The 16,139-nt window shown below is 41.7% G+C and overlaps 1 protein-coding gene across 5 annotated transcripts in view; it reads right to left on the bottom strand.

Annotated features, from left to right (window-relative positions):
• FAM169A (family with sequence similarity 169 member A) overlaps positions 1–16,139 on the bottom strand; it is a 329,491-nt gene that overhangs the window by 64,176 nt on the left and 249,176 nt on the right. For all 5 annotated transcript variants that reach the window (XR_008400610.1, XM_053701406.1, XM_053701407.1 and 2 more), the window contains exon 10: positions 11,847–11,976. Coding sequence is in view for 4 of the 5 variants with exons in the window: in XM_053701406.1 (XP_053557381.1) it covers positions 11,847–11,976 (130 nt within the window). In the remaining variant the exon portion in view is untranslated. The remainder of the gene's footprint in view (positions 1–11,846; positions 11,977–16,139) is intronic.

Genomic DNA, 16,139 nt, shown 5'->3' with positions numbered 1-16,139 from the left:
CTGACAAACCTTTCTCCAATCCTTCTTGGAGAAAAGACAATATCCTTGGAATCCAAACCTTACTCCACGAGTAACCCTTGGATTCACACCAACAAAGATATTTCCGCCATATCTTATGGTAAATTTTCCTGGTGACAGGCTTTCTGGCCTGGATCAGAGTATCTATAACTGATTCAGAGAACCCACGCTTAGCTAGAATTAAGCGTTCAATCTCCAAGCAGTCAGTTGCAGAGAAACTAGATTTGGATGCTTGAATGGACCTTGAATTAGAAGATCCTGCCTCGATGGCAGTTTCCATGGTGGAGCCGATGACATGTCCACTAGGTCTGCATACCAAGTCCTGCGTGGCCACGCAGGCGCTATCAGAATTACCGAAGCCTTCTCCTGTTTGATTCTGGCTACTAGCCGAGGGAGAAGAGGAAACGGTGGAAAGACATAAGCTAGACTGAATGACCAAGGCGCTACTAAAGCATCTATCAATGCCGCCTTGGGATCCCTGGATCTAGATCCGTAAAGGGGAAGTTTGGTGTTCTGACGGGACGCCATCAGATCCAATTCTGGAATGCCCCATAGCTGGGTCAGCTGAGCAAAAACCTCCGGGTGGAGTTCCCACTCCCCCGGATGGAAAGTCTGACGACTCAGAAAATCCGCCGCCCAGTTGTCTACTCCTGGGATGTGAATTGCAGATAGATGGCAGGAGTGATCCTCTGCCCATTTGATGATCTTGGTTACTTCCTTCATCGCTAGGGAACTCTTTGTTCCTCCCTGATGATTGATGTACGCTACAGTCGTGATGTTGTCCGACTGAAATCTGATGAATTTGGCCTCCGCTAGTTGAGGCCATGCCTGGAGCGTATTGAATATCGCTCTCAGTTCCAAAATGTTTATCGGGAGAAGAGATTCTTCCCGAGACCATAGACCCTGAGCTTTCAGGGAGTCCCAGACCACACCCCAGCCTAACAGACTGGCATCGGTCATGACAATGATCCACTCCGGTCTGCGGAAACTCATTCCCTGAGACAGGTGATCCTGAGACAACCACCAGAGAAGAGAGTCTCTGGTTTTCTGGTCCATTTGTATTTGAGGAGACAAATCTGCATAATCCCCATTCCACTGCTTGAGCATGCACAGTTGCAGTGGTCTTAGATGAATTCGGGCAAAAGGGACTATGTCCATTGCCGCAACCATTAAACCAATTACCTCCATGCACTGAGCCACAGAAGGCAGAGGAATGGAATGAAGAACTCGGCAAGTATTTAAAAGTTTTGACTTCCTGACCTCTGTCAGAAAGATTTTCATTTCTACCGAGTCTATTAGTGTTCCCAGGAAGGGAACCCTTGTGAGCGGGGACAGAGAACTTTTTTCGACGTTCACCTTCCACCTGTGAGACCTTAGAAAGGCCAGAACAATGTCCATATGAGCCTTGGCTCTGTGGAAAGACGACGCCTGAATTAAGATGTCGTCTAGGTAAGGAGCTACTGCGATGCCCTGCGGTCTTAGAACCGCTAGAAGGGACCCTAGCACCTTTGTGAAAATTCTGGGAGCGGTGGCCAACCCGAAAGGAAGGGCCACGAACTGGTAATGCGTGTCCAGAAAGGCGAACCTTAGGAACTGATGATGATCTTTGTGGATAGGAATATGTAGGTACGCATCCTTTAGATCCACGGTAGTCATATATTGACCTTCCTGGATCATCGGCAAGATTGTCCGAATGGTTTCCATTTTGAAAGATGGAACTCTGAGGAACTTGTTTAGAATTTTTAGATCCAGGATTGGCCTGAAAGTTCCCTCCTTTTTGGGAACTACAAACAGGTTTGAGTAAAATCCCAGTCCTTGTTCTGCAATTGGAACTGGGTGAATCACTCCCATCTTTAAAAGATCTTCTACACAGCGTAAGAACGCCTGTTTCTTTGTCTGGTCTGAAGACAAACGAGAAATGTGGAACCTTCCCCTTGGGGGAGAGTCCTTGAATTCTAGAAGATACCCCTGAGCCACAATTTCTAATGCCCAGGGATCTGGAACATCTCTTGCCCAAGCCTGAGCAAAGAGAGAAAGTCTGCCCCCTACTAGATCCGGTCCCGGATCGGGTGCTACCCCTTCATGTTGTCTTGGTAGCAGGCGCAGGCTTCTTGGCCTGTTTACCCTTATTCCAGCCCTGCAAGGGTTTCCAGGTTGCTTTGGGCTGTGAAGCGTTACCCTCTTGCTTTGCGGCAGCAGAGGCTGAAGCAGGTCCGCTCCTGAAGTTGCGAAAGGAGCGAAAATTAGCCTTGTTTTTGGCCTTAAACGGTCTATCCTGCGGGAGGGCATGGCCCTTCCCCCCAGTGATATCCGCGATAATTTCTTTTAACTCGGGACCAAAAAGGGTTTTTCCCTTGAAAGGAATATTTAGTAATTTTGTCTTGGACGACACGTCAGCCGACCATGATTTGAGCCAAAGCGCTCTCCGCGCCATAATGGCAAAACCAGAATTTTTCGCCGCTAACTTAGCTAATTGTAAAGCGGCATCTGTGATAAAAGAATTCGCCAGCTTTAGGGCATGAATTCTATCCATGACTTCGTCATATGAAGTCTCCCTCTGGAGCGACTCCTCCAGCGCCTCAAACCAAAAAGTCGCTGCAGTAGTTACAGGAATAATGCAGGCAATTGGCTGAAGAAGGAAACCTTGCTGAACAAACATTTTCTTCAGCAAACCTTCCAATTTTTTATCCATAGGATCTTTAAAAGCACAACTGTCTTCTATTGGTATAGTTGTACGCTTAGCAAGTGTTGAAACTGCTCCCTCTACCTTAGGGACCGTCTGCCACGCGTCCCGCCTGGGGTCATTTATGGGGAACATTTTCTTAAAGATAGGAGGGGGAACAAAAGGTACACCTGGTCTCTCCCACTCCCTAGTCACAATATCCGCCACCCTCTTCGGGATCGGAAACGCATCAGTGTATACAGGGACCTCTAAAAACCTGTCCATTTTACACAATTTTTCTGGGACCACCATGGGGTCACAATAATCCAGCGTAGCTAAAACCTCCTTAAGCAGGATGCGGAGGTGTTCCAGCTTAAATTTAAACGCTAAGGAATCTGAATCTGCCCGCTGAGAAACTTTTCCTGTGTCAGAAATTTCTCCCTCTGACAGACCATCCCTCACTGCCACTTCAGAGTGTCGTGAGGGTACAACAGATAAATCATCCAAAGCTTCTGATTGCTCATCCTCTGTTCTTAAAACTGAGTTATCACGCTTTTTTGGAAAAACTGGCAGTTTGGATAGAAATGCCGCAAGGGAATTATCCATGACTGCTGCTAATTGTTGTAATGTAATAGGGCACAATGCGCTAGAGGTACTAGGCAACGCTTGCGCGGGCGTAACTGGTGTTGACACATGGGGAGAGGAAGGAGGACTATCCTCATTACCTTCCGTCAAAGAATCATCTTGGGCTACATTTTTAAGAGTCACTGCATGGTCATTAAAATGTTTAGATACCTTAGCACACTTTAAACACAAATGCAATGGGGGTACCGCCATGGAACAAGGTCTATCTGTAGGCTCAGACATGTTAGACAGACTTAGATAGCACTCAAATACAGAAAAATACACTTTTGAAAAAACGTTACTGTGCCTTTAAATAATAAAAAGCACACACTTTTTTACCGAATCTCAAAAAAACATCCGATCTTTATGAAATTTACACCATATGATCCTAATGCTTTGAAAAGATTGCACACCAAGTTTCAAGCCAATTAACCCCTTATTGCCCAAACCGGAGCAAATTGAAGCTGGCCACAGGTTTAACACACTACAGCACGATGCCACAGTCTCTGCTGTGGCCCTACCTTCCTTGGGGATTAGTTTTGGAACGAAAATAAGCCTCCCTGTAGTCCTCCTGCAATCTCTGGACTCTACATGTGAAGCTGCATGAAGCTGTCTTGCAAAAGAACTGCGCAACTGAGGCGCGAAAATTAGGCCCCTCCCTCTTCACTCCGGAGTTGTGGGGCCTTCCTAAGCCAAATTAGGTGTCTAAAATTATGCCAGGCGTATAAAACCCCTAAAAAGTGTTCCAAACATGATAAACACTTGTGCAAATGTCAGATTATAGTAAAAAATAATCGATTTTCCCCATAACAGTGTCCACCAGTGATTTAAGCCCTTTTAACTAAGCCATCCTTCTATACTGAGTCTCAGAATATGGCTTACCTTCCCACATGGGGATTTCTGTCAGTCTTCTAGCATTACCAAGTCTTGTTAGAAAAAAAGTGACTGAGCATACCTTAAGCAGTTAAGCCTGCAAACTGTTCCCCCCAACTGAAGTTCTCCGGTACTCAACAGTCCTGTGTGGGAACAGCAATGGATTTTAGTTATAACATGCTAAAATCTTTTTCCTCTCAGCAGAAATCTTCATCATTTTCTGCCTCAGAGTAAATAGTACAAACCGGCACTATTTTAAAATAACAAACTCTTGATTGAAGAAATAAAAACTACAAATCTAACACCACATACTCTTTACCCTCCCGTGGAGATGCTACTTGTTAGAGCGGCAAAGAGAATGACTGGGGGGCGGAGCCTGAGGGGAGCTATATGGACAGCTCTGCTGTGTGCTCTCTTTGCCACTTCCTGTAGGGATTGAGAATATCCCACAAGTAAGGATGAATCCGTGGACTGGATACACCATGTAAGAGAAAGATTAAGCTGAGAATAACATGTTATTTTTTAAAGCTTCATTAGCTGTTTGAATATTGACAAAATAAGTGTAAAGTTTTAGTGTCTATAAAACTATGGGAGCTGCCATGTTGTAACTTAGGTTACATTCTCTGTTGTGGCCAATTAGGGACAGTCATAAATAGGTCACTTCCATTTCTAACAGGAACTGAAAGGTTCACAATTTCAGAATAGAATTACAGGAAAAGGGGACAAAATAAATAATGAAAGTATATTGCAGAATTGTTTTTATATTATTTTCTTTCCTGGAATGTAGAGTCCACGATTCCATTCAATTACTGTTGGGAAATTCCAATCCTGGCCACCAGGAAGAGGGAAAGACACTCCAGCAAAGCTTAAGTATCCTGCCCACTTCCCATACTCCCCAGTCATGTAGCTGAGGGAATAAGAAAAAAGAAAGAGGAACAAAAGTGGTATAGAGGTGCCTGAAGATTATAAAAATAAATTTTGCCTTGAAAATTATAAAAGGGCGGGTCATGGACTCTTCATTCCAAGAAAGAAAATAATTTATCAGGTAAGCATACATTTTGTTTTCTTTCAAATGGCATGGAGAGTTCACAACTCTATTCAATTACTGTTGGGAAACCAATACCCAAGCCAGAGAGGACACCGAATGGACAGTGAGGGGGAACTAAAGGCAGGCGGACCTAAACTGAAGGCACCACCGCTTGAAGCACCCTTCTCCCAAAAGAAGCCTCAGCTGAGGCAAAAACATAAAATTTGCAGAATTTTGAAAAGGTATGCAAAGAGGACCAAGTAGCCGCCTTACAGATTTGTTCCATGGAAGATTTGTTCTTAAAGAAGGAAGAAGAAACAGCACGGGTAGAGTGAGCCTTAATCCTCTCAGGAGGCTGCTGTCCAGCTGTCTCACAAACCAAACAAATGACACTCCTTAGCCAAAAGGAAAGAGTAGTTGCAGTGGCCTTTAGGCCCTTGTGCCTACCGGAACACATTACAAACAATGAAGAAGATTGTTTAAGCTTCTTGGTAGCCTGGAGATAAAACTTTAGAGCATAAACCACATCTAGGTTGAGAAGCAAACGTTCCTTCTGAGAAGAAGGATTAGGACAAAAGGAAGGAACTACAATCTCCTGACTAATATTGCTGTCAGAAACCACCTTGGCAAGAAAACCTAATTTAGGTTTTCCGGCGAGTCACTGACTTACGCACCTGGATCAGAGTTTCAATTACCCTATCTGAAAAACCTCTAAGGACTAAGCATTCAATCCTCCATGCAGTCAGTCTCAAAGAATCTAGATTTTGATGAAGGAATGAACCTTGAAGTAGAAGGTCCTTCCTCAGCTGCAACCTCCATGGAGGGAAGGATGACATCTTCACCAGATCAAACCAAGTCCTGTGCAGCCAAGCTGGAGCAATTAGAGCAATTAGGATCACAGAGGTCCGCTTCTGCTTGATAAGGGCTATGACCCTGGGAAGAAGGGCAAACAGAGAGAACAGATTGATGCAAGCCACAGAAGTTATGTTGTCTGATTGGAATCTGAGAAATCGGACAGAACTTAGTTGAGGCCATGCCACCAGAGCATTTTAGATTGCTCTCAGCTCCAGAATGTTGATCGGGAGGACCGATTTTTCCGCTAACTAGGATCCATGAGCATTTAAAGGGACAGTCAACTCCAAAAAAAAGCTTTAGTGTTTCAAATAGGGTATGTCATTTTAAATAACTTTCCAATTTACTTTTATCACCAATTTTGCTTTGTTCTCTTGGTATTCTTAGTTGAAAGATAAACCTAGGAAGGCTCATATGATAATTTCTAAGCCCTTGAAGGCACTTCTTATTACATGCTTTTTTATTTGCTTTTCACAACAGGGGAGAGCTAGTTCATGTAAACCATATAGATAACATTGTGATCACGCCCGTGGATCGTGGCAGACACTGCACTAATTGGCTAAATGCAAGTCAATAGATAATAAATCAAATGTCATGTGATCAGGGGGCTGTCAGAAGATGCTTAGATACAAGTTAATCACAGAGTTAAAAAGTATATTAATATAACAGTGTTGGTTATACAAAACTGGGGAATGGGTAATAAAGAGATTATCTATTTTTTAAAACAACAAAAATTCGGGTGTCCTTTTAAGGAACCCCAAACAGCTCCCCAGCCTGAGAGGCTGGCATCCATAGTCACAATCTCCCACAATGATCTCAAAAAGCACATGCCTTGGGCTAGATGATCCTGACAGAGCCACCAAGAAAGAGATTCTCTTGTGTGGTTGTCTAGGACGATTCGCTACAACAGATTCGAATGAATGCCGTTCCATTGTCTGAGCATACATGATTGGAAAGGTCTCAGATGGAAGCAAGCAAAAAGGAATAATGTCCATGGAGGCCACCATGAGACCAAATATTTCCATGCACTGCGCCACTGAAGGGCGTGCAGAGGACTGAAGGGAGAGACAGGCAGAGAGAAGTCTGGACTTTCTCAAATCTGTCAGGAAGATCTTCATAGAGACGGAATCTATGATTGTCCCCAAAAAAACAGACCCTGGTAGTGGGAATCAGGGAACTCTTGTCCAGGTTTATCTTCCATCTGTGAGAGTGAAGAAGAAACAACAGAGAGTCCGTGTGCGATTTTGCCAAATGAAAAGATGGAGCCTGAACCAAGATGTCATCCAGGTACAGGGCCACAGCGATTCCCTAAGACCTGGCCATCACTTAAAGAGCCCCCAGTACCCTTCGTAAAGATTCTGGGAGCTGTAGCTAGACCAAAGGGAAGGGCTACAAATTAAAAGTGTTTGTCTAGAAAGACAAACCGCAGGAATTAAGTGTTCCTTGTGAATAGGAACATGGAGGTACGCATCCTTCAGGTCTGTAGTGGTCATGAACTGACCCTCTTGGATCAAAGGGAGAATGGATCTGATAGTCTCCATCTTGAAGGACAGAAACTTGAGAAACTTGATAAGACATTTTAGATCCAGAATAGGACAGAAAAGGTTTGAATAAAACCCTAATCCCTGTTCTGCAGGAGGGACCAGGACGTTCACTCCCAAGAAAGAAAGGTCCTTTACACAATTCTAGAAAGCCTCTCTTTTCACTGGATTTTATAAGAGACTTGATAGGAGAAATCTGCCTCTAGGAGGGCACAATTTGAAACCTATTTTGTATTCTTTGGAGATGTCCACTGCCCAAGGATCTGGGACATTGCGAACCCAAGCATCCAGAAAAAAAGATAGTCTGCACCCTACATGACCCGATCCCGGACCGGGGGCCGCCCCTTCATGCTGTCTTATTCTCAGAGGAAGGTCTTTGGATTTTTTGTTTTTGTTCCAAGTCTGGATAGGCTTCCAGGAACTCTTGGGCTGATCGGATTTATTGGAGGCCGAGGATTTCTGTCCCTTATAGTTGCGAGGGGAACGAAAATGAGAAGATCTAGTCTTCTTATCCTGTGGAAGGAAGGCCCCTTTAACTCCAGTCACCGTGGAGAGTCAAGACCCGGACCAAATAAAGACTTCCCCTTAAAAGGTAAGGAAAGAAGCCTTGATTTAGAAACCACATCCACTGACCAGGACTTTAGCCACAAGGCTCTATGAGATAGAACTGCCAGACCTGAGGACTTTGCACTCAGAGAGGCAATTTGCATATTAGCATCCCAAATAAAGGAATTCACTATCTTTAAAGCCTTAATCCAAGCCTGAATCTCCTCCATGGGATTCTCCTGCAAAATCAGCTCAGATAAGGAGTCACACCAATACGTGGCAGCTCCAGCTACTGCAGCTATACCCGCAGTCAGCTGCCATAGCAGACTAAGATGCTGGAAAATTTTCCTTATGTACCCCTCCAACTTCCGATCCATGGGGTCCTTATATGAAGTACTATCCTCTAAAGGTATAGTAGTTCTCTTGGCCAGGGTGGAGATAGCTCCGTACACCTTAGGAATTGTATTCCATAGCTCCAATATAGAGTCAGAAACTGGAAAAATATAGGAGACGGAGAAAAAGGAATCCTCTGTCTTTCCCATTCCTTATAGATGATGTTTGACATGCGAGCAGGGACTGGAAAAACATCCACAGTCTTAGGCATGACATCATAAACTCTGTCCAACTTAGGGATCTTAAAAGTTTCTGATGGTTTGGGCTCCGGGACATCCAAGGTAGCTAGCACCTCCTTAAGTAATAAGCGAAGGTGTTCAAGCTTAAACCTAAAATCAACTAACTCTAATTCTACTGGACTGTCTGAAGCAGAGTCAGAATAAGAGATTTCACCTTCAGAGGCCACTGAGGAATGGTCATCCTCAGATATATGAGCTAAATTGACTAAAGCAGCCTTGGTGATAGATGAGATTCCTGATTCAGAGGAAACATGTTTAGTATTTCTCTTACCTCCAATAAATAAGGAACTCAGCATAACATAAATAGCCTGTGTGAGCTGTGCTACAAAGTCTCCTGGTAAAGATTCCCCCAGAAAGAGACTGAGCCACAGGGCACTGCCGGTGCAACTACTAGGGAAAGGGACGAAGGAGAAAGTTGAGGCATGTCAAGTACAACAAAGTCCTGAGAGGTAGAAAGCTCTGAGGTGTTAACTACTTTAGCAATAGCAAATATTTTATTTTTGTCTGCAACATAGAAGCTAAACATGTGGAACACAATTGTAAATCCATTGTGCCATCCATACTAGAGAAATATAGAAATAACAAGGAAAAATGTTTAACCTTTATTTTCTAAATGGTTAACTATTCCTGACAAGGATGTCAGAGATTTATTTCCCAGGGGTCTGGCTTGCAAGAAAGAAGACAAACATATGGAACAAAGTTGTGCAAACTGTTTGCGCTACACAGTAAAGGCATTTATTTGCAATAAATAAGGTTGAATCTTCCAAATTATTCATACTGTCCTTCTCCATCATGAGAAAACAGATAACCCAACAGTAATAAAGGAACAATAAAGGAACAAAATAAATAAAAGATCCATTTTTAGTTCTTTTACTTCTTTATCAAATAAAATACTTAACGGTTGCAAAATGGCGCTCCACGATCGCAAAAGTCTACACACCCTTCGCATCTAAGATGCTTAATAAATAAGCAGACGCTGTGGTCATACATATTGAAAGATACAATAACATCTTCGATGTCATAAGATAATAAAAAATCCCAGAAAAGCCTTCTGATAGCCAAGTCCCTAAACACAGCCAATCCCTGAATAAAAGTCTGCTGCATATTTAAAGTGGAAAACCCATCATGCGTTTTCCATTAGAATCCCCAGACCCTAGGGCCATCTGGTCAGTGGTCACCTATAGTAAGGCCCATGTTCTCCGTGTCCTATAAAATAATTAAAAAGGTACATACCCTCCAGGGTCACTGCTGTGGAGCAGACACAACACTTTCAGGTCTGACAGCTTCATCCAGACTTCTGACAGGAACCTGAAGTAGAAGGAAAGCAGAGTAACCATCCCTGGTTGCCAGAAGGGGGGTGTTAGTACAGATTGCTGGAGGAGGACAGAGAAGTTCCCTGCGACATCCACCAGCTAACAACTACCAATACTCTTACTAAAGAGATTTACATGGACACGTCATTAACCCCAGTCCTACCTTGAAGGGAAAATGCCCATTAAAAGACTTAGATTCATCTTTTTTCAGAGCACTATCTTTGCTTCCTCCTTGTTACAGAGGCAAAGAATTACAGGTGAGTATGGGAAGTGGGAGGGATACTTAAGCTTTGCTGGGGTGTCTTTGCCTCCTCCTGGTGGCCAGGAGTTGAATTTCCCAACAGTAATTGAATGGAATCGTGGTCTCTCCATGCCATTGGAAAGACATATATGATTTGTCATTTTATTACTATCTCAAAGTGTTTAATGTCCCTTTAAAACTTTTACATATCAGCAACCACTGTTAAATCTATCTGTATTTTAAAGATCATAAAGATTAGTGCCTTTTTTTTTTTGCTAGTTCTTCTGTTTTCGATGTTAACGGGTAAGTAAAATCACGTTGTTCAGTATCATTTGTATGCTGATGACACCCAAATCTACCTCTCTACACCAGAACTACCCCCTTCCTTGATAACCCATGCCACTAACTGTCTTTTGAATATTTCATACAGGATGTCCTAAACTAAATCTTTGCAAAACTGAGCTCCTTATTTCCACCTCTTCTCTCAAAATTTCTACCAAACTTTTAATGTCTTTGGGTCACACTAGACTCAGATCTTTTCATTCACTCCTCACATCCAGTCTTTGGCCAATTACTGCAGTTTCCACTTTAAAATCACTGCTAAAATTCCATACTTCCTCACACAAGACACAACTAAGATTTTAATTTACTCTTTCATTATTTCCAGACTTGACTATTGCAACTCCATTCTCTCTGGTCTCTCTAGCTGCCATCTAACTCCTTTACAATCCATAATAAATGCCTCTACCATGCTGATCTTCCTTACATGCCGCTCCTTATCTGCGGCACCTCTCTGACAATCCCTTTACTGGCTTTCTTTAACCTACAGAATAAAACAGAAAACCCTTACCCTACCATTCAAGGTACTCAATATCACTGTTCCTCCCTATATCTCTTGTCTCCAGATACTCTCCCTCCCGTCCCTTTCGCTCTGCTCATGACATTCTCTCCTCCCCTCTAGTTACCTTCTCACATTACCATCTACAGGACTTCTCCAGAATGACCCCTATCTTGTGGAACTCTCTGCCTCGGTCCACAAGACTCTCTCCTTGTTTTCAAAGTTTTAAGTGCTCCTTAAAAACGTTACTGTTCAGAGATGCATACAATATACACTAAAAAAATTTACCTCAGTTCCTCGCCTGTTTTGTCATCGTCTTGAACCAATTTAGCATGTAATCCTACAAGCCCAGCTTTTTTGTAAATTACCTTAATAAAAGGTGATTTACAACAGCGCAACTCTTGCAGGGCCTTCTACTTATTTGCCTTAAATGCTACCTTTGCATTCTATACTAATCTTTATAGCGCTATGGAATCTGATAGCGCTCAACAAGTAACTGAAAAAAATAATAATTTTGAAAATCGGATTTAGAATAGAATAATATTGCGATAACTGCATTACCATTGGGCTATGAAAGTATTATGCTGTATATTTGTCATGTGCGTGTTTGTCTATACTGTACAATAAAAAAATGATCACTGGTTAAATATGTTAACAGCCAGCTTTGTGACCTCATTACATTTTAGATTCACTCAGAGCTATGTTGCTGCCCTCTTCTACTTGTTCAGTTTCCAGGTGTTTCTTTCCAATCTTTGGCCGTTTCAAGTGACTGCTTCTCGTGCGTGTGGAAACAGGTGGAATGTCATGCTCTGAAATCAAAATGATAAAAAGCGATGTTTCAACAGTTTTATATAGAAAGATACGAACGCAAACAAAGCAGTACTAACTGAATTTGAATAGACATTAACATGTTATGGCATGGTGTTAAAAAGGTTTAGATCCCAATCAATGCACAAAAACTCAGCCACTATTACAGTTTTTATAAAGTTTACATTGTGCCACAATCCGCTACTTTTATGTCAGCTTGCTAATTGTCACTAAATGATAACATCTTTTAATAGATGGTTATAATGACCATCTTGGTAAGGAACTTCTCATTACTGCCAAAATAAGCATCCATACCTATATTATATAGGTACCACCAGCACTTTCCCTATATTAGGAGGATGATGTGATAACAAAAAATATTCTTACCTGATAATTTAATCTCCTTTTTGGCAGTGAGAGTCCACAAGAACATTCATAACCTATGGGAAATACTATTCCTGGCCCCCAGGAGGAGGCAAAGACCCCGAAACAAGACTATAAATATCCCTCCCACTTCCCCTACCCTCCAGTAGTTAAGCCGAGGATAAGGAAAAGTGAAGAGAGATACAAGAAGTACAGAGGTGCAAATGACTGCCACCACTACATATAATACATTAGGGTGGGGTTGTGGACTCTCACTGCCAAGAAGGAAATTAAATTATCAGGTTGTTTTCCTTCTATTGGCAGTGAGATTCCACAAGAACATTCATAACCTATGGGAAACCAATACCCAAGCTGTGGAGTTCAGAAATATTTGGGCAGTAAAGAAATCAAAAGGCAATCCTATTTATAAGGCACCATATCCCTAAAAAATCTTCACCCAGTAATATCTCACTGAGACAAAAAGGAACATAAAGAACATTGTGAAAAGGAAAAAGGGGAACCACCGTATAGAACTGCTCAACCACTCAACTGAGATCTCAACCTGAAGGCCTAAAAACCCTAAACAAAGGTGCCAAGCCTGTTTCCCTATAGGTCTCTCCGTAAGAACTTTCAACCACAAGAAGGAAAATTATCCCACCAGAAAGACAGAGAGCCTAAAACTAATACAGTCTCCTGAAAGACATGGACACAAAAACAGAAGCTCAGGGGGGCGGAGCCCATTCTCACTGCGGCAGGATGTGTTTTTGTGAAGCTCCTCAAGCCTGAAGGACTTTATATATATTTTACATAGTAAAAATACTACAACCATCAGATTTAAAAGTCTCTTCTGCTAGGACTGGATGGATGCCCACTATTGGGGATCATACAAGTTCTTTGCCTATGTTCTTTGAGACAGATATACGATCAAATCTTACACAGGTTTGGACACCATTTTGTAACTTGCTGTAACTACGCAGCATATCGATCCTAAGTTGCTATCCCTGTGTGGTTGTGAAGTATATGGCTGGGGCTGCCGCAATCTTACCCCCCCAAACTCTGGGGTTAACCGATCCTGTATTAGGATTCTGAACTCATACGTAGCAGAATAAACCTGCAATTACTAGTTTATACCACGCTATAGAACAGTACTTCTACGCTGCCTATTTTACACCTCATTTGTGTACTCTCTTCTGTGACAAATGGAATAACTCACGATAAATATCCTGGAAGCAGTTGACAGCTGGGAACAGAAGATCCAGGCGTTAATATACCAGCATTACCAAGACCTGCAGAGGAGCCTGGTGATTATGCTACAAATGGATCTCCAAAAATCTATAACATGCAGCTTGCCGCAACCACAAAGCCCGGTGAGGCCGACAACGTCAGAGGACATAATCCCTCCAGCCCAGTGCAATCTGCGCGACATTCGGGAGACCACTGTGCATCTACCTGTCATAAAGAGAGAAGTGAGCACACAGTTTACCCCATGTTCCAGCTTAGATGCTCAGTGCGGCAGGCCTGTTTCTGTAAGGGAGATCACGGAGTCTCTTCACATTGGACACACGGTCTGCATAGTGGAGCACACCTATCAACCTCAGCACACAGCTCTATTTGGGGATGCGAGGAGTGGAGAGGTTTGCTTTGGTCACACCTTTTGGAGGTACTCACAATCTGCCTGTTTATCGGAGCCTGGCCACTCAAATGATTACTCACCTATCTTGAGTCCCACAGCCTCTTCTAGAGCCTTTCTTGAGGAGCCAACAGGAGTTGGTTGACAGAAAGCTGCCCATGATACCTTACTGCCTACACCATGCTTGACTCCTCTCTGAATAATCCTGACACTCTTAATTCAGATACCGGGTTCAGACTACTTTGGCAGTCCAACCTCAATTCCTTTCATAGCTGGACTAATATGTCTCGATGATAGCCTCTGGGCTTGAACCTTGGGAGCTGTGATTATTGATTATGTTGAGGTTACTTTCCGTAATTTCTCCTAAACAGTATTATAACATGTTAACCATATAGGGGTATTTTCCTGAGATATAGTTAGGGTGTCACTGCCAGTTGCTAGCTCATTCCACGTATTTAGACTTCATAATGGACCATTACTCTAGACTCAAATGTATAGCCTTTTATTAATTTAGTTGTTAATTTGCTGTACCGTCCTGATGCTGTGCTTGTTGAATGTGGTAACCTTGCGATAATGACAGCAAATGCCCATCTAGAAGACCTTACTCTGTAATCATACTTAGCCTCTAACATTTTATTCATGTTTGTTCAGACCCTATATTTAGTTTGTAGACATTATACAGTACGTAGTTTTTTTTTTTTTTTATCATATAGGTTGCGTTTTTGAGTTGGATTCATAATTGAGTGTAATTCACATTTTCACCACTAGATGGCTATAACAACATATCAGATAGAACTATGTTAATTATAATGTAAATATTTCTTTATGCATTGAGAAAATATTATTCTTTTAGCCACCATAAGCTACTCACCATCTAGGCTCAGCACTTGTAAGTATGCCATTAAATTTTAAAGATCTTTTTTTTTTTTTTCTTTACGCTGGAAAAGGATGCTTCTTCTCTGATGTAGTCCTCACATGCTAGTTAAATAACCAGCTCTAGATCTTGTTTCCCTTTGCTATTTTTCTATTATATATTGACATAGCTTTTAACTTATCTTAGCAACATTTTTGAATATAGATAGCATATGATTTATAAGTGTACAGGGACATAGGAGGGGCACCTTTTGGAGTCCCTGCTCCAACTGCATTCATGTGTTAAGCCATTATTTGGGTAACCCTGCACTGTATATACAATGTTCTCTAATGTTTGATCTTGCACTCACTGTCCATGCAGTTGGGTTCTTTAATATGTACTTAAAGTTTTTATATAATGTGTAATGTTTCGTCTTCAACACTGGTATAATGGGCTACTGTATTGAATGTGTTAGAATAGATTGTGCTAATAAACTCAGACCTGCTTTATGCCTGATAGATAATAATATTTAGCTCTTACATACCAAGTGCTACATGGATCTTAACATTTTCCCACGTTTTTGAATATTTTAGTATCTCCAGCCAACCTAATTTAAGCCTGTGGTATAGACCTTATTTACCCCTCTAAAACTACCCAGTAAGATTTAGGCTTAGAGCTAATTTCATACAACAGGGATATTATACCCAGAGAGGCGCCAGCTATTTTCTGTTATCATTTTTGATCACATACTTCCTAATATTTAATGCCAGCTCTTACCTAATATGATATTTTATCTTGTACTCAGTACTCGCTATATAATGTTTAATTTTCAAAGATAGTCCTTTCCTACATAGTTATAATCTATATCATATGGTTGAACAGTAGATAGGTTATATAAAAATATAATGAAGGTTCATTATCTGAGACCCAAGAGTGGTCTCCTCTTATCTGAGATTACCCTCTATTATTTTGCATTCACCGCAATATTGAGAGGTCCAAGAGTGGCCTCATGTGTCACCTAGAGGGTATATAGTTTATTAGGCAATTATCTATTGTAGTACATGTGTAATTTGTCATAAGAATATATGATGCACTTTTCTGTTTATCCTGTTTGTATACGGTGAATTTGTTTCTGTATTTATCACTTATGGACAAATAATGCTTGTATGCCTTGATTTGAACCTCAATTAAAAAAATAAAAAAAAAAATAAAAAAAAAACCAGAAGCTCAATCAAGGCTTCATAAAAACCTTCAAGAACGAACATGCTCTCTAGGAAGCAACTGATACAAAACTAAGGCTAACACAAGCCCAAAAACAA

This window comes from Bombina bombina, chromosome 2 (genome assembly GCF_027579735.1).
Source record: "Bombina bombina isolate aBomBom1 chromosome 2, aBomBom1.pri, whole genome shotgun sequence".
Classification (NCBI taxonomy): Eukaryota; Metazoa; Chordata; class Amphibia; order Anura; family Bombinatoridae; genus Bombina; species Bombina bombina.
The sequence above is the reverse complement of the archived record's forward strand: the minus strand, read 5'-3'. Positions and strand labels throughout refer to the sequence as shown.